Genomic DNA, 18,345 nt, shown 5'->3' on the forward strand with positions numbered 1-18,345 from the left:
TCTTTTGTACAATGCCTTTAATAAAACTGATATGATACATTACAGCTACCTCTTATCTCTATACCCTCTTCTATATACAGAGAATACAAAACAAGAAAACACAAGAAATTTTATATGAAGTGTTAGACGTGAGCTCGAGCATGAAATTCAGTTGGCTGATACAAAGTGTGTCGAGTTCCTGCACCACCACCACCATACTGCTTGATGGAGTTTCAGTTTCAAGGCGCTTAGGGCCTGTCTTTTTTTTTTGTTTTATTTGATTCCCACAACTCCCACCACATGAAGCATGCTGGAGCGACAACGTCGCTTTTGTTAGGTTACTGCACAAGAGCACTGTAATTTGGTACGAGTCTTGGCACATGACGAGGGGGAAAAATGTCACGGAGAGTTGTTACATTGAAAACTCCTTTTCCAAGGTGCTTAATACGTCGGCCGTTTTACAAGTGCAAGAGTACACCCTGTCCTTTTTGTCGGTCGATGATGTCAAAATGTGGCCTGAAATGTGTCATCCACACCATTCAGAAGCAAAGCAACAACAAGATGTAGTCTACAATGAGCACCAAAGACAGACATGTGGTGGCAGTTGCAAGTGAACGTGAGGAAGAGGGGGGGGGGGGTTGAAGAAGGACCACCAACTATCAACGTTCCATATTGTGATCTATGTTGTAAGGGAGAAATGGTGGCCGTTGCAAAGGTTGCAAAACCTCGCCTACGAAGGGCACTCGAACACTGCCAAATCGGCAAAAGTATCACGCCAAACAGACAGCAGTAGACAAAGGTGTGGTGGATAGCATTTTTTTTTTCTTTCATCACAACATTTAAGTGCACCTTAAAGGGGAATGTTTCAAACGCGAGGGAACAGTCCACATTGTTATAGTGTCAAAACAAGCGCAGCTTGAAAGTTGAAGCATTAGAACAATAGCACGAAGCTTCAGTCTCTTACGATTGCAGAGGGTAATACAAAGAAAGAGCTCCACACTTTCAATGAAAGTGAAAGGCAACCTCAACCACTCAAAAAGAAAAAAAGGGGGAGCAGTCAAAAACTGCAACCGCAGGAAATGAACACTTGCAAGCGGCAAAGAGCATCACGCTAGAAGTACAACTGTTTTTCACTGCCTGCAGTGTTGTACAGGATTGTGTGATGTCAGGTAAGTCGCTATCAGCTTTCAACAAGAGGATTTGACAAATTTTGCTTTTGAAGCGCTTTTTCATGGTCACTATCCTTACAGGTTAGGGTAAGATGAAATGATAGATTCTTGGTGTTACACCGCTTACTGAAGTGATGGTATGGCATAAAACAATAATGTTGCTTCCTGAACAGAAAGGTCATGCAACTCTAGTTATTGTGCTTAAGAATTTAAAATAAAACTGAGCTATGCTAAGCATGAAACTCGCAGTTCAGGCATTGTTCATGCCAAAGGGCCTATGCTACAGCTCGGCAGATAAATTAATTAAAAGGGGAAGGGGACTCACGAGTGCCAAGCATTTGATGACGAATAAATAGTCACACTGTGAGAGGAATAAAACACTTGCTTGGAGATAGGAGTGAAAATAGAGCAACAATGAGTGCCGCGAAACCTGGCAGAAAGAGGTAAGAAGGTTGGGGCATAGCATGCATGAGGAATAACCAGCTCACAAAAATGGAGATAAAACACTCATGCATAGAACTCACAAGTGCCTGGTTGGTTTGATCAACCCCCATAACATTGGCAAACAACAATAGTGTGTACTACTGCTTGCACAGCACACAAAGGAATAACAATCTTATTACCAAGCTGGTGGTAGAGCTTAGCTCAGACAACAAAACTGCTTGCACATTTTGTCATGCAAAACAGCAACAAGTGATTAAAGAGAAAGGAAACAAAAAGTTATGACCCCGTAATGCTAGCACAGAAAAGGGTAGAACTGCAGTCTTTTCATCGCTCAAGCAGTTCATGCTGCAAACAAATATCTGGCCTGCTTTCCCTGCTCTGTGGGTTCAAGTTGTACTCGGCGTTTCATGCCAGCAGCTAAAAAATTCGAAAAGGGCTTGGACAATGGCATAATCCAACAGTCTATGCAACTGGATAAACAAGTAGAGCGCAGCAAAGCTTAGGGAAATTCTGGAGAAGATTTAGTAGTGATTGAATATGATCATAAATAGAGGGGAAAACATGAGGGAAAGTAGCTAAGCACTAAGATTAAAACGAAAAAGAAAAGTCTGGTAGCATTCTAAAGTTCCATACATTTCTTTTTCCAATCTTGAATGTGCCATCATACCAAATCATTTAGCCTTTCTACTCTGTCTGCCAACAACACTTTGCCTCAGACAACTGCAAAGTGTAGGACAGGACAGAATCATTCATAAGGGCAGCTCCCGTCTACAACGCCAGGTTGCGACGCTGCCGGGAGAGCGTGACACACTGCGCACATCGCAAGGACAAGCAAAGGACAAAAAGCTTGAGTAAAGAGAATTCCATTAAAACGAAGCATAGGTGCCAACAAAATTGGCTAAATGGTTAGCCAAACACAATATTCAATTCATGAATTGCATGCTAGCGTTGCACTAGCAAACCTGGAATTGCTGCAATGTTCAGACTTAAGTTGTGTAAAGCCAGAACAGCCAACTGCAACATCAGTAAAACTTCAATAAAAAGAAGGTAGTTGAATTAATACTGGGCAAACCACTTGCATTTAGCAATGGTATCAGACTGCTCTCTGAACTTGCCTATGCCAGTATTCCAGCAGCACAAATTACAGGTGTGCTAAGGCCACAGCAACCTGCAAATTTTATGCAATATTGTAGTTGCGCAGTCATGTTTGATACGTCATGAGGGGTCAAATAATCAATGGCCCTTATTACTATGCGAATACCTACAAGTCTATAGAAGGCACTATAAATTATGAATGGCGCAGCACCATTCAGAAAATCTCATTACCATAAAATAAAAGCCAACAGATTACTTCGTGCAAGGAGGTGCTCAAGCGAGAATAAGTCACAGCAACAGCAAATTATCCACTGTTAAAGAGCTCGGGCTGCAGCAAAAGAACGGCCAAGTCAGGTTTACATGCACACACTGCTCGCCCTTGTCCACACAACCAATCGGCTCGTAACGCGCCATTCAGGCGGCTTAAAAGCTGCCTCGCTATGCAAACACGTGCCCCACATGTGCTCAATGAAGGTGCAACGGCAAAACAGAAACATGAGGGGAGGACGGAACGGATGCAAAACACAGTGTTTCAGTTGCACACGGTGAAATGATGATGGGTGTGGGAGTTGCACTGGGGGGAGGAGGAACAGACGGTTCAGAGTGTGACAACCAGGGGGCCTTCCTCTTTCTCCCAACTGGCAGCAGAAGCTTGTTGGTGCACTGGCAGTCTCATCTGCGCTTGGACCGCCTCCGTTTTTTCTTCTTGGCTAGTGCTGGGCCCGGCCCTTGATCGGACGTGGGAGAAGGAAGGTCTCCTTCGTCGCCACCGGCCTCATCCTCGCAGTTCCCTGCAAACAATGTGGAAACACTTTGTCTCAAGTAGTGTCGTCTGCCATGCAGAACGGCAACGGTAGAAAAGATGGAAGAAGATGGCGGGAATGTGCATGCCAAAAAGCTGTTGCACGTGCTTGAAAAAATAAGAACGAAGATGACATGAGAATCTCTTGCTCAAAAGCCCTGTGCTTCCTGCCAACAGTTCTTTTTGACAAGTCCCCCACCTTCACAAGTAATGTTACAAATGGTAAAGAAAGCATGTGTGTAAATGTTACTATTAGATGCCAGGGCCAGCATCTACACGTAGGTGTGTGAACAAATAATGTTCTCCCCACGGTGGGAGGCAGTGTAAATGCCACCCACCACCACTACTTCACCAACCATTGCTCTGGTTCACCGCCCACAACTTCAACTGACTCCTTTGAAATGCGCTCCTCAAGAACCAATAAATGGCAACCGTGTGTGCGCAATGCCAAGGGCTGTGTCTCCTGCAACCTGGTTACATAAAAAAGAGTCTGAACAGGTGGCCTTGTGGCCTCGGAGATCGCCAACTCTAGTGCGAACACTCAAACACATGCGTCCTTGTTTTCGTTTTCTATGTTGCAAATCTTGGGGTGAAGGCGTATGCATGGCAGGCAGCAGGTTTGTGTCATGGCTACCGGAAATGCACAACCAGGAATTAATCATGGATGTGCGTTGAAAATGAGAGTTGTTTGAAAATATGAGATTCTTAAACTTAACATCGCCCCCCCACCTCCTGCTCTGGAAGTGTTCACTCCTCAAAAATAATTTCTGAACAAAGTAAGAATCTCCCCATGCCTGGTGTGGTTAAACACAGTTTTTATTTTAAAGGGGCCCTGCAATACTTTTCCAAGTAACCATCGAAGGGCATTTTATTGCCCGACGAATTGACTGCCGCAAAAATTTTTAGAATCCGTTAAGTACGAGTGGAGTTACAGATATTTGTTGCACACTGTAATTGCTTTCTCTCTTCTCTTGTCCGTATGAGCGTGCTGGAAGCTGAGCAGGGAGGGATGGCACGGAGGAAAGAAGTTATGTCACGTGCACGTCATGACCTTGAGCGCTTTTTCTTTTTTCCCCATTCAAACACGTGGCTTACTTTCAGTGTGATCGCGAGCGCGCACGCGGGGGCACGTGGCGGCCTTCTGCGGTGGCCATGGTAACTACGCAGCTCACGATGCTCAAATCAGCCAATGGTCGTGAATTTGGGCATATGGCGCAGTCATTTGAGTATATAGCATCATCTGTAGAAAGAAGAGGGAACGCCGATGCTTCAATATACAGTAGCAAGTGTTAGTTTTATCTGAAGTGGTTGCTCGTGCGAGTTGCGATTTTTTGCGTCATGTTTTCTCTCTTTTGTTGCCGTTGCACTGTTCACCCTCGATAATGTATGTTTGTGCTACAGTTATTTTATTAACAGGAGAGTCGCTCACTGACAGGCGTGGTTGTATTTCCGGAATGACTGTTGCTCACACCTTAGAAACAAAAGCATTGTGAACATCAGGGGAGTCATAATTGCTTTATTACATGTGCGTGGAAAAAGGATCACTGTGTTATTGGAATCACAGGCGCAGCATTTTCCTGGCCAGAGGTTTTTGCGTCAGGCATACGAGACCCTCAACAGACATATTAACATTTCCTGCCCAGTTGGCAAGAAGCGTTCGTAAGAGCTTTCTGATGAAAACTTTGCAGACTTCCATGGCGTGGTTGTCGCCCCACAAGTCCACTTTCAACACTTCCATGGTCGTAGAAAACAGCTGGTCACCTTTCAGACGTCTCGTGAAAAAATATCCGACAGGAAAAATATATGATGCTGACAAGCCTCTTATTACAAAACATAGTAATCGGTTTGCCACTTGGGGTACCAGCTGTTGAGTGCTCTTCTTCACCACGGTCAACGAAACCAAAAAGTTTGTCGACTTGTCGGTCGTATATGACTCTCTGCTGTATGACCATCTCGTCAACGATCAGGGAGCAGAACGCTTCTTGCTCTACAGTGAGACCCTTGAATTCGATGCACAGCCGCTCCTTTATCAACGAAGTGACGCCGATTTCACCTGTTAAATGGCCTACATATTTCTGGAGCGTTGAGCGACAAGGGAGCTGAAAGATATTTCTGGACCTTGCACGCTCATAACTTTTGTTGAAGCGTGCCTTCCAAATTACACATTCCCTTAGAATGACGTCACTGTAGTGGGGCTTCTTCGTCGAGAAACTGCGGACTTGGTTTCTAACGAACTCGGCAGTCTTGTCACCTTGCGCAGCACCATTGAGCACCCGCATTTTTTTTAGCTTCTTCTGTCAGTTTAACAAGGTCGAATGTAGTTTGACATAATGCATCTGAAAATGATACCATTTCCACACACGTTTCATTCCCTAGTTCAAAGTTGTTGGGTGTCGTGGCTTCAGTGCTGTCACTTGACGAGCCGTTTTGGCTAATGACAAAACGGCTATTTTGAAGCAGCATTGCCCGAGCACTCAGCACGCGACTGCGCATTATCGGCTTCCATTTCAGAGCGTGGCCGCTTCTTACTCGGAGCAGGCGTGCTCCTCGTGCTCATGTAGCTTGGATAACCGGGAAACACTGTCGGCACAGCCGTTGGCAAAAGTATCCTCAACTTCTCGGTCTTCTTGTAGTCCTGCTCCGTAAAATGCAAGGCGCACACCAGGGACCTGTCATTAGGCTGCCGTACTGTTCCCTTCCCGCCGGGTCCTTCACGGGAAATGTTTCGCAACCATGCTGCCCTGCGTTCTGCGTTACTGGGAAACTCGTGGTAGCGTATTTGCGGGTCCTTCGACGCATTCGTGGAACACAACGGCACACAGCAGTTACGCGGCATTTTGCCTAACGTATAAAATATCACACATGCACAAACTATCTTGAGTGACACTCAGTGCGAGCGATTCATGAGGAGAAAAACAACCACTACCTCAACCTACCCGATGAACGTGCGCTCCTTCCCGCCCGCGCATCGCGTGGAGCCCTCCCTTACTACCGGCACCCTCCTAGTGAAATGCGGCGACAACTGTCAACTCCGCTTCCCCGCTCTCGCCCATTGCCTGTGCCGCGACGCGGCAGGCCGCACCATGTGTTTTTCATCGAGCGGCCGTGGAGCTAATGATTTTTAACTACTACACAGATATGGCAAAGAGAAGAGGACAATTTAGATCAGGAAGTGAAAGGAAAGCGCTGGCACAGCTAAGTTTGCAGAATAAATAAATAAATAAATAAATAAATAAAAGAAAGAAAGAGAGAGAGAAAGAAAGAAGGAATCCACAACCTCAGTGCCATTACCATCAGACAACTTCAGCAAGAGAATGCACTCATGCAAACACAAGCTGCAAGTAAAGAATGCAACCCCTTTATCAAGCTTCCCATTATGAAGGCACTGCAGCTTTTCAGCTGCCTGATTTTTTAACTGTCTACTCCTCTAACAAGGCTACCAGTGCCTAAGGTCTAAAATGGCAGCTGGCAAGTTGAAAGACATTGCAACTACTGTAAATGGCTCAAGCATGCCTGACAATATGAGGAACCAGACTGTGTTGTTTGCTGTATGCAAACAAACTTTTTAACCCAGTTTAGTAGCTCATAAAGTTCTTAAAGTGGCAAGAACATTTTCTTTTGTTCTATCATACCATGGGTATGTGGTGCACCTACATTATCAGTTGCCAGCCAAGACATGCAATGTAATCAAGCATGCATTACGCTACTCTTAAATAGTAGTGGTCTATCAAGCTACAGAAGACGCTTCCTCTACTAACTCACCTTGTCAGCAGTAAGGGTGCGTACCAGAGATGCTCCGGACACCCTGGGTACTAGTCGGCCACCGTGCTGGACAAAGTCAAAACCCCACCACCAATAGCAAGAGGGGGCCCTCAACCAATTAGGAGAAAGAAAGAAATGGCATGCAGCTCCTTGTGTTAATTACAAGCAGGCATCACTGGTAGCAAGCAACTCATTCACAAAACCCTATTACCTAGTTTGTGAAAATCCCAAGTAAAACTCATACTAGCAAAACTGTCCAGCGAAAAAAGTGAAATGACAAAAATGAGCGTGCACTTGTTGTGCTCTGTTGATTAAGTTTACAATCAACTGTGACCACAAAATCACTACCCAAGCACTCCATACAGATGGCTAGCCAGCGAAGCTGAAACGTGTGGCCCAGGTGTTTATGAATGGGTTAATCCCGATGGCTCATTGTAGTCTTCCTCATTTATTGGTCTGTCCAGAAATCTTAATAGGCATTTGCTGCCCATGTGCTCACTTTATAATGTTAATGAACCAGCGGTGAGCAATGGGACTTGCTCAATTTCTGCTGCGCATACATGCTAGGAGTTCTCGCGCACATAGAACATAACAATCTTGGTTTCGCCTAGCCACATACAGCTTTGCTGTAAAACACTTAAAAACAAACAAGCAATGTCCTCGGAATGTTCTCCCTTTTGAATGTAACACATAAGACATAACAAAGCATGTGAGCACATACCTTCAAAGCCTCTTTCATAGAGGAAAGGAAAACCGAACATACACATTGCAACAAGCTCTTTAGCCACAATACCTACACGTTAAAGGAACATGGAGCAAACGAACACATGCGAGTGAGTGAACGTGCAAAAGGAGATTATCCTATAGATGTCACAAATAAAGCAGCCATGGCAGAGTGCCCTCACTTACCATTATCATTGGCGGCATCTTGATGCCTCCCATGAAGCTCTAGAGAAAGGATCTTCTCAGTGGTTGTCTCAATCTGGATGGACGGTGACACATGAAGGGAAACCACGTAAGTTAGAGATATCAAATGAATGTAATAAAGCTGACAAACGTGGGTGGTTAGGAGAGCAATAACATAAAGGAGAAGGGCAGCAAGTCCGTGAATCCCATGGCAACCAGAGCAAGCGTTAACAATAGCAACATTGTTAAACACTTCAAACAAAAGAGTTAGGGAAGGGAAAACACAAAAGGAATTCACAAAGGTGAGTAGGGTTTGCTGGATTAGATTTAGTAGTACACTTTTTTTAACAGTAGCATGCCACTGCATTAGACAGTTACCACATCACATGGTGTTGCATTAGTAGCATTTATTATTGTCATGGGAACAGGTTGCCTCAGCAATATACACAGGAGTCAATGTCAGAATCATTGCACTCTTTATAAGAGCTATAATGCAGCGGAATCCTCCATAAAAGATGATGCTTTACAATAGACTGTTGAAGTCCACCAGAACCCTCAAATGCTGCAAGCACAATTTTTACAATAAATTGAATCTTGGGCACCAATTTAAATAGAAAAAAATATTGGCAAGGTTAAACCATGTTCCATATACATGATAAAAAGAGGCCTCTCAAGTACCACACACAAAAGAATCAAAACGTGCAGAATAGAAGAGCCCCGAAAGAGAGCAGTAGAACAGTGTCCAAGACACCAACAATGCCCATGCTTCCTTGCGCACATGCAAGCCAACTGCAACTGCGTCTATGCATCTTTTTGTGAGAGTGCCGAGTTCTACAACCCTGGAAAAACTGCTCGAAGGAACTTTGTCATCTAAACCAACTTAAGATGCAGCTCAGCAAGGTGAAAAACGAGCAGAAAATGCACATCCCCTGTGCAGCACAGCATTGCAGCCAAAATAAGCGAAATGATGGACGTTGCTTCAAGGCAACAAACAAATGCCCAAAAGTGGAAGCTTGCTTCAGATCACGACCATCGTAAGACCTAGCATGTGCATCGCAAATGTAGCCCTAGGGACAAAAAAAAGAAAAAAGAAACCTTATGCATACAGAGAGGCTAAAAAGGTCAGGCAGAGACTAAAACCCGATTGCCAGTTTGTTTTTTTTTTCAATGCCAACGCTGCAGCATCTAACGTGCCACCAAACACCGAGGTCGTGAATGATGCAAAAAAAGAGAGAGGCAAAGAAGCACGGTGCCTCTACTGTGGGATGCAGAGCCTGCTATGCGACAGTGTGTGTGATGGATAGGGCAGAGAGGAGCACAGCAGATCCGTGTGTTTGCCCGGCAGGGTTGTAGGGCAACAATGCCACTGCCGTCGTGGAGTTGGGCAGTTACCTCTTTCTCGACCACTTTCTCAACAAACTCGAGTGTGCGCAGGCGGGCCTCCCCAGTGTGGGGATCGATGACTCGCTCAATGCGGCGGGACACCGTCTCGTCCACGACGTGCTCCCGCTCCACCGTGCATGTCTGCCCGTCGCGCAGCGTCAGCACCAGCCGAGGCAGCTCTTCGTCGCCGAGCAGCGCCTTTGTATGGGGTGAGCCATGAAGCTCAGACAGCCCCCCCCCCCCCCTCACACTCCCTGGCTCCTTTGACGCCACCAATGAAACTCAAAACTAGTAAGTCTAAATCTAGTAAAAAGAAATAACTAATGTATCTCCCTCCAGAACCTCAATAAAGGTTCAGATGTTTCAGAGCTTTTAACTGCCTGTTCCAAGTACTCAAGAAATCACTGGTGTTGAAGGCAATGACAGATATATGTAGTGGTGCCAGGAGCTTCTATGAGACACTCATATGCTAGCCGACAACAAAAAGCAATAGCAGAAGTCAAGTTGATGATGCTGATGACTTTTTACTTGCAGCCTTATTTTCAAGTTGTGTGTTGGTAAACAAATTTTTCTTTTACTTACGCCTCCGTACACCTGAACTTGTAAAGTGACATTTTTTTTTATTTAAGCAGTCATCAAAAGCAACTGAACATTCTACAGTAGAAAAAATGAAGGGCTTTAGTTCCTCGACATGTCCTTTTACTTACTTTAGAAGAGAGCTATGGAATACAAGACTGCTCAGGTGATGAATCTTCATCTAGTACCTAATGTGTAAAGCGAGGAACAAAAGCAAAAATGCCTTTCATAATGCTGTAGGGGCTCAAGTGATGCAAGTTCAAGAAGTACACGAAATGCTTCTTGCTTACGTCAAGACTAACATGTGTCTTTCATCCAGAACAGCAGTTTACTCAAACATGATTTACTCTTCCTTCAACGAAGTAGTTAAGCTGCAAACTCCACCTGTATCTTCTGAATATTCAACAGATGAATCATGAAAAAGAGTTACTTTCAGCTGAGCGCAAGGTTTAGGAGGAGAGCACATGTTTTCACAAAGCCCATTTACCATAGGTTCCCGCACACAAACACAGGCAACTGACCAGCAGCATCAAGGATGCCCACACATATTGCACGAAACATAGGGCACATGCAAGGACACACACAGGCAGCCAACACAGTTGTCATAACAGCAAGCTCTGACACATTGCACGCAACACCACAAACAAAACAGAGCAAGAACAAACTCCAGGTACAGGGTCTTCCATTCTTAGGAAGAGCGTGACATCGACATTCAGGCATTTACAGCTGCTCTCAATTTGACGAGACATGCCTCTCATTAATCTACGTCTGCTCATGGTATTGCATCAGCCTCTCGTTCCTTATGAAGTGGAATACGTTGAAGTCATGCTGCTTTGAATACTAGCGGTGTGTTTCTGTTAACTGTAGGGGTGTGCGAATATTTGAAATTTAGAATACTTTTTGAATAGTGTTTGCTATTCGATTCGACTCGCACTGGAATTTACTATTCGAACTTCCCAAAGACAAATATAGTCAACGTCCGATTGAAAGTGACCCCTTCAAATTTTCAATATGCTTCACCTCATTACACTCTCATATTGTGGCAAAGCTGCCTTTCAAGCTCCGTCACGTTTGAACTTGGCCAAGACACAGTCAACGTCCGATTAAAAGTGGTCCCTAGATTTTCAGTATGATTCACCTCGTCACACCCCCGTATTGCGGCAAAGATGCCTTTCAAGCTCCGCTACTGTGGCAAATGTAGTAACTCAAGAAAACGCTGGTTCCAACATGGAGATAAAAAATGTGGCAGAGGTGGGGGCTCAATTAATGCCGTTTTGGACGTAAAATTTGGGCAGGAATTCCGAAAAATCGAACGCCGAAGCTTTTTAGCATCCAAAATTTCAGATGTTCTTATATATCGACATCTATGAGGCAGATATGGAACTCCGGACTTGAAGGGAGCACACCCTTGTCCGCCACATCAGTTGGGCTTCCACAGAAGTCGAAAGAGGAGGAGAGGCTAAGGAAATGGCATCTTTGCATATCACGTGTAAAGTGTCGTCGGCAACACTTTGGTTGCACCAAATCATGTACATAAATAGAATTCGGCCTCTACATTGTCTCATTCTTGATGAGAAATACCACCCGGCCAGCGCTTCATCAAGCTAGCGAAAAGAAACTCTTTCATGTTGCTATCTCATAAGAATATGCTTAGGAATCCTCTCCAACTTTTTTTTCTGCAATTTCACTTCGAAGTATTACAAAAATATTCAAGAAATATTAAAAAAATATTCGATTCAATTCGCACTCACACTTCAATATTTGAAGTCGCTTTGCACCCAAAATTTTGCTATTCGCACAGCTCTAGTTAACTGTGGACAGCCCTCTAAACTTAACATGTGAAACACGTCAGCTAAAGCAATGACTATGCTGAGTGCAAGTGGAAAGGAAACTGGTCTAACAATGCCCAAATGGCAATTGCACGAGTATACCTGTGCCAAGTGGGCAAGTTAAGAGCACTTATGGAGAGTCCGCTTCAGAACGCTCAGTGACATTTTAGTGCACGCAGTGCTAAACGAGAAAAGAGAGCACACGTGAATGCGTTTTTCAAAGATGTAGATGAAAAAAAAAAAAAGAAATGTGAGTGTTTTACGCTGAATTATAAATGAAAATTAAGTTATTTCTTTCACACCGAAAAACGCAGCTGCAAGCATTGAAAGTCAATACCAGCCGGGACGCATGCGGCTGAGATGCAGCAAAGTACGTTCACGGAATGTACTCCGACCGGAGTATGCTTTCTGCAAGTGACACTCTGCTTACGTCGTTTAGATTTGGTAAAGTGCACTTCAACAGAAGTGCACTTCCTGAAAGTGCACTTAACCTGCCTTCTTGACATGGGTGTAGGAAATCGTAAAGTGTAAAAGAAAAAGTGCTTTTACACAGTTGGTTGTAGAGCAAAATGGTGCTGTAGAACTTTAGTAGCACCTATTCTTCTCAATCTAGTGTTCAAATGAAAGACACAGTGACCCAGCATCGCTATGCTTACCTTGTGCCCCAAGCTCTGCTCCCTGTCAGAATCAAGTTCTGGATGCTCCAGGTTGTTGCTATTTTCTGCAAACACAATAGACAAGCCACAAATTTCCAGTAACCTGCTGGCTAAAGCTTGCATGGACAGAGGCTTGAAGTTGTACTCAAAGGTAAAGACATATCGTGTAAGCCAGTGCCACTACTGCGATTAACTGTACTATGAGAAGCGACAGTGGAAAGGCCAGGCCAGACAGCTAGCATGTTCAACGACCTGTATAAAAGTGACCAAATTAGCTTCTTTTCAAAGAATATTTTGAAAACACGCATGCTAGTTTTTAAATAATGTGAACACGCTTGCATAACTTTTTTTTTGTAGAAAGAACATTCATTCAGAACAATATAAAAGCTCAATGGGACAATAATGAATGAAGCATGGCAACACATCAAGCATGCACTACTTAAAGGGGCCCTGCAGCACTTTTCCAAGTAATCATCAAATTGTTTCATTAAAAGAGCTCATTGCGTCATGAATCGACTGCTGCAAATATTTTTAGAATCCATCAGTTATGAGCGGAGTTACAGGGATTTGTGGCAAGCTTCAGGCGCTTTCTCTCTCCTTTTGTACCAGCGAGCACGCCGAAGGCTACACGCAGGGGGGGGGGGGGGGGGGGGGGGGGAATGACAAGGGGGCAAGAAGATGCGTTCCTTCGTCTGCTCGTGTCATGACCTTGAGCACTTTTTCTTTTTTTCTTCAAACGCACAGCTTACTTTCAGCGTGATTGTGGGCGCGGGCACATGGCGGCATCTTGCGGCCGCCGTAACTATGTAGGTCACGATGCTCAAATCAGCCAATGGCTGTGGACTATGCATTTATTAATTGCAATTTCTAGGCCATACGTTGTGCTATAATATTTGGCTCACATTTTCTCAGGAGCCTCGACTACCAATGGACAGGGTTTTCTGATCATGCTGAAAAAGTGTTGCAGGGCTTCTTTAAAGGGACACAAAAGAGAAAAACAATCTTTCACATATTAGTAAATTACTCTTTTACAATTCCAAAATTACCACGGTTGCCGTGAGAAGACACTTTGTCGGTGAGAAAATGCACAAAAAGAGAATGCGAGTGGCGATGCCACATTGAAATCCCCGTACCAAACGGCGTGATGTCATTGATTTTGATGGCATCTACTAGGCCCTACGTAGTTCCGAATCGGTAAAAATGAAGTACACTGTCCTCTGAGGGGCCATAGACTTAACATACCAACAAGTTTCAGGAAGTTTCGTCGAGCAAATGTTGCCAAAATATGAAAAATACACTTTGAAATCCGTGATGTCATGTGCAGAGACTTTGGTGCGAAATTTAAAAATGACAACTTGATCTTGATTCTCTCCTCTATTAATAAACCTATGCTGGTGAAATTAAAAACATTAGTGTTCTCAGAGTACAATTTAACATTCTAAACCAATTCGTTGTTTCACTTTAACATCCCTTTGAGTAATTATTATTGTAAAGAGCGCATTCTACTTTTGTTACTTTTCTTCCTTCAAAATACGCCAGAAGAAGGTGTTATTTATGCCCTTTACTATGAAAAAAAAAAAAAAGACAAGTGAACATTAGACACGAGCAGCATGATGGCTGGAAGCATGATAAGGTGCCTCAAGTGCTGGACAGTGGCAAAGACCACAACACTTCTGACGCCATGACGATGCTCACCGTCGTCAAATGCATCTTTCGTCGCCTGCTCCCTTGGTGTTTGCTGATCAGCAGTTTCATCGATGTTGATGTCGACCGCCTTAAAAATGGGTGACACAGGTCTGGCCTCCACGCCCTCCGTCATACGAGCCAGCATGGCCTGGGCCTGGACTGCATCTTCTTCCAGCGACTTCATTCTGGAAGAGCCAATGATATTTCTTCTGATCTCCTCACGACCTCACTGATTGACAAAATAAGGTTCAGCCCTTTGCGACACGGTGTCATCATTAGGAAATGCAACTTACTTTTGCCATTTCTGTACACTATTGGCAAGGAAGAGACCACAAACACAGAGCTAATGATAAATTGAGCATTGTTGTTGCCTTAAAGGACTCCTGACAGCGAAATTTTTGTTGGTGACTTTTTTGCTGTAATTTGTAGCTTTGTGTGTGGTAATCTCTAAATTAAATCGTAAATGCTCTAGCGTGTCGTACAACTAATTCTAGCGTAGTTATTTGTGACTATTTTAGCATCACTTCAAAACGCCCGCCTAAAAACCACAAGAAACTGGCGCCCCATGCGGGGGAGCGTCAAAGACCACGTGCACTCAAGCTGTGGTGACGTTGACAGCGCGGTTTTCAAATCGGGGCCCCGCGCGCGGTAGAGATTGAAAGTATGTGGGTGCCTCGGTATGGGTTAAACCTGTTAAGCGCGTGTCCCCTCACGAAAACTACCTCGAGAGCAGCCCGACAACAGAGCCAGAGGGGTGAGGAACAATAGGCCTCGCGGGGTGCCAGTTGTTGTATTGCAAACCTTCTGTGACGTCCACAATACTTGCTTTACTCGTGGAACCAGGATGCCGCAAGGTGCAGCCAACTCAAGTGAGCACTCACGTTTACTTTAAAACCAAATTAAGATATCTTAAAGGCAACGTTCGTCACTAATAATCGGTCAGATGTGCCCCCGTATACAGGAAAGTCAAACAACACAAAGATCTCAAGGTTTCAATTTTGGTGTCAGGGGTCCTTTAAGTTCCTTTATATCACTTCTGCTTGAAATATTTCGCTGCAAACTATCACTATGGCAAAGGAAGATGTGGGGCGTTTCAGCAGGAATTTCAAAATATCTTTTTTTATACCTTTTTAGTTGTGCTCGCTGCCAGCAGATAACTATCGCATATAATTTCAGTAGGTCATTGAATTCGGTTTGTGAAGAAATATAGCATAACTGATTGTACAATAACTAGATAATTATTTACGTTGCAATTAACGGCTGTTATCAACACTATAACTCATTCGAACACTTCCACTTGCTTTTAATCTGGTCTCCCAAATCTTGGCACCAAATATATGTAAATTCATGCATTTATAGACAGTTGATCATAATGTGTGTCACAACGAGTTAGAAATGATTTCCTTATGTCCACATCTGCATATCGGCATCATCGCGCAGCAATGAATTGTGAAACAGCGCTTCAGGTGCAAGAATGGCTATTTGTGTATAAATTCTATTGAAACAATCTTAAAATTTTGGTCTTAAATAATAGCAAATAAACATGACACGCAGTTCAGAACATAACTGTAAAACAGTTAACAAAAACAAATTGAGAAAAAGAAAATTGCATTTTGGCATTTATATGAAAGTGCAAGGAAAAACTCAACATAATAATGGGACACTGATTAACACAGTTGGTGTGCATCTGGTGACGACATAGTGAAGACAAAAGCAAGCGATCTTTCGCTCTTTCTGAGATGAAATTGTAATTTCCCTGCTGTATGCAGTGCAATAATACTTGGGTCACATGTTCGCAGGAGCCTCAACTACACATCGGCAAAGTTTTCCAACTATGTTCAAAGTGTGCTGTAGCTCCCCTTTAATGTAACGAAATTCTTGATGCAAATAATAACCTTTTCATAACATTGGTGTCCATATAATGCTACACATTGTGAGAAATCCTCTATAAAAAAGCAGCATGACTCTTGATTCTTTTAGGCGACTTTTTGCCCCGACTCGAGGACCTTTAACATATTTTTCGGTCAACAAAGTATAGATTAGGGAATGAGAATCATTTGTGCAGCATATTAGCAATGGCACTTGGCAGACAAAACACACAAGAACCAAAGACGCAGTTGTCTAATTTTTCTACTTTCATGTGTGCTTCTGCTACTTTGTCTATGCATTATATGCCATACTTAGTGCAGCTATTGGTGGTCTTGTTAAAAAAAAAAAAAAGCATGTTCTTAGCATTGTGCATGGCAATGGCACGTTTGCACTTTCATAGAATGCTATGTGCATCCGTGCAATTATCCAATTCAACATGCAATGCTTCAGGGGCGTAGCCAAGGGGAGGGTTGGGGAGGTTCAAACCCCCCCCCCCCCCCGAAATTTTTCATTTTTGCTTGCATATATATACACGCACACATACAAACGCACGCACGAGCATACATAAAGTATGGTTGAACCCCCCCCCCCCCTCCCCGAAAAAAATTTCTGGCTACGCCCCTGCAATGCTTAGTGCATTGGATAGCGGTGTTGCAGTGGTGTGCACAGAAAAAAATTTCTGGTTGTGTACCTAGCCTGTCCGCCATGCCGCTCTCTTTTCAGCCTCAAGCACCCTCTGCTCAGCGTCGGTGAGGCCCAGGGGATGCGTCCCTTCGTCCTTTTCCTCGCCACGCTGCTGCAGCTGGCGCTCCTGAAGACGCCGCTCTGCCTTCAGGGTGCGCACTGCTGGGATAGGCACTTGCCGCACGGGCTCAGTCTCCGCTGACATCGGGCTGTCCAGTTCGCTGCAGGGCAAACATTACAATGCACGCAGACACACAGTTTTAAAAGATGTGACATTCAGTTCCCCTCGCAATACCGGTAGCTAAATTACACGCGATAGACCTTGAGAGTTACGTGAGTTGGCTACCCCCTTACATAGGTGTACTATAACAGAGGATGCTTTGTAAAGACAGCAGTTTTCCTTACGTTGCAGCCATATGCTGTGCAGAAACGGGAGGCATGTCTACGTCATCATCACCCTCCTCTTCCTCCTCATCACCCTCCTCTTCTTCACAACTTCCCTCTTGGCGTGACCACCTGCCATCATGCTTGCCTGCAAGGTTGAGTGAAGAGGGCAAATTTTGATCCGTGAATTTCCCATCTGAATACAAATTTGACATCAAAGACTATTTATTCTCATTTAAAATTTTGAATATTTGCATGATCCTATTAAAATGATTTTTCGCAAGCCTTCCTGAAATTTCACCTTTGAACAACAGTGAATGAATACAGAGATTTCTGAGTTTGTCTTCAGAGGAACGAGAGCACAGAAGTTGTACCCATTGGTGTAGCTGGCAGGGGAGGGAGGGGGGTGGGCTGAGCAAGCCCACGAAGGAACACACACAAAGGAGTGATTGAACCCACCCACACCCTTCCCCCAAAGAAAATTTTTGGCTACACCCCTGGTTACATACAAGCTTCTTATTCTTACAACTCCAGAAGAATAAGGCATCTTTTTTTTTTGCCAATATGTAACCAGGCTTCCCATTTTCATTATTTCTGTTTTTCATTGCTGCCATGCCACGGCTATCGCTGGAATAGGCAACAAAGAAAGGGAGGCCTACAACATATAAGCCCACACGCTAAAAGAAAGGCGAACAAAGAAATCAAGGACTTACTTTCCTGCTCCTCCCGCAGTTTCTGCAGTTCATTTTCAGACAAGAAGCTGAAGCGCTTGGCCTCCGGTGCCTGGGTACTGTGAAGCGAGCCCTGTTGCTGCTGCATGCTTTCAAAGTGGTGCTTCTTCTCAATGAATGTCAGCGACTCGGGCTCTGTTACCAAGCCCTGGAGCTGTGCCATAAGGCAGAAGGGAAAAGCCAAAGCCAGCAAGACACAGGCACGTGTCAGTAAGAAGTCTGGCACCAACAAAATTAGGACACAAGAAGAGCACACAGAACCGCAAGAAATCTACACATTTTCTCCATAATTACACAGATTTTGCTAAGGTTCCACTTTCACAGTGTTTCATTTTGGGTGCTCCTTGCTGTCAGTCGGTCACAGTCATTAAAGCGGGCCACAACACGGCC

The 18,345-nt window shown here is 44.2% G+C and overlaps 1 protein-coding gene across 1 annotated transcript in view; it reads right to left on the reverse strand.

Annotated features, from left to right (window-relative positions):
- LOC119383306 (protein scribble homolog) overlaps positions 1 to 18,345 on the reverse strand; it is a 152,346-nt gene continuing 134,001 nt past the window's right edge. Inside the window, 8 exon segments of the mRNA XM_049412476.1 lie at positions 1 to 3,478; positions 8,161 to 8,233; positions 9,550 to 9,738; positions 12,602 to 12,666; positions 14,297 to 14,476; positions 16,853 to 17,061; positions 17,246 to 17,372; positions 17,938 to 18,109. Coding sequence (XP_049268433.1) covers positions 3,360 to 3,478; positions 8,161 to 8,233; positions 9,550 to 9,738; positions 12,602 to 12,666; positions 14,297 to 14,476; positions 16,853 to 17,061; positions 17,246 to 17,372; positions 17,938 to 18,109 — 1,134 coding nt within the window. The 3' untranslated portion in view covers positions 1 to 3,359.

This window comes from Rhipicephalus sanguineus, chromosome 2 (genome assembly GCF_013339695.2).
Source record: "Rhipicephalus sanguineus isolate Rsan-2018 chromosome 2, BIME_Rsan_1.4, whole genome shotgun sequence".
In the NCBI taxonomy this organism is placed as follows: domain Eukaryota; kingdom Metazoa; phylum Arthropoda; class Arachnida; order Ixodida; family Ixodidae; genus Rhipicephalus; species Rhipicephalus sanguineus.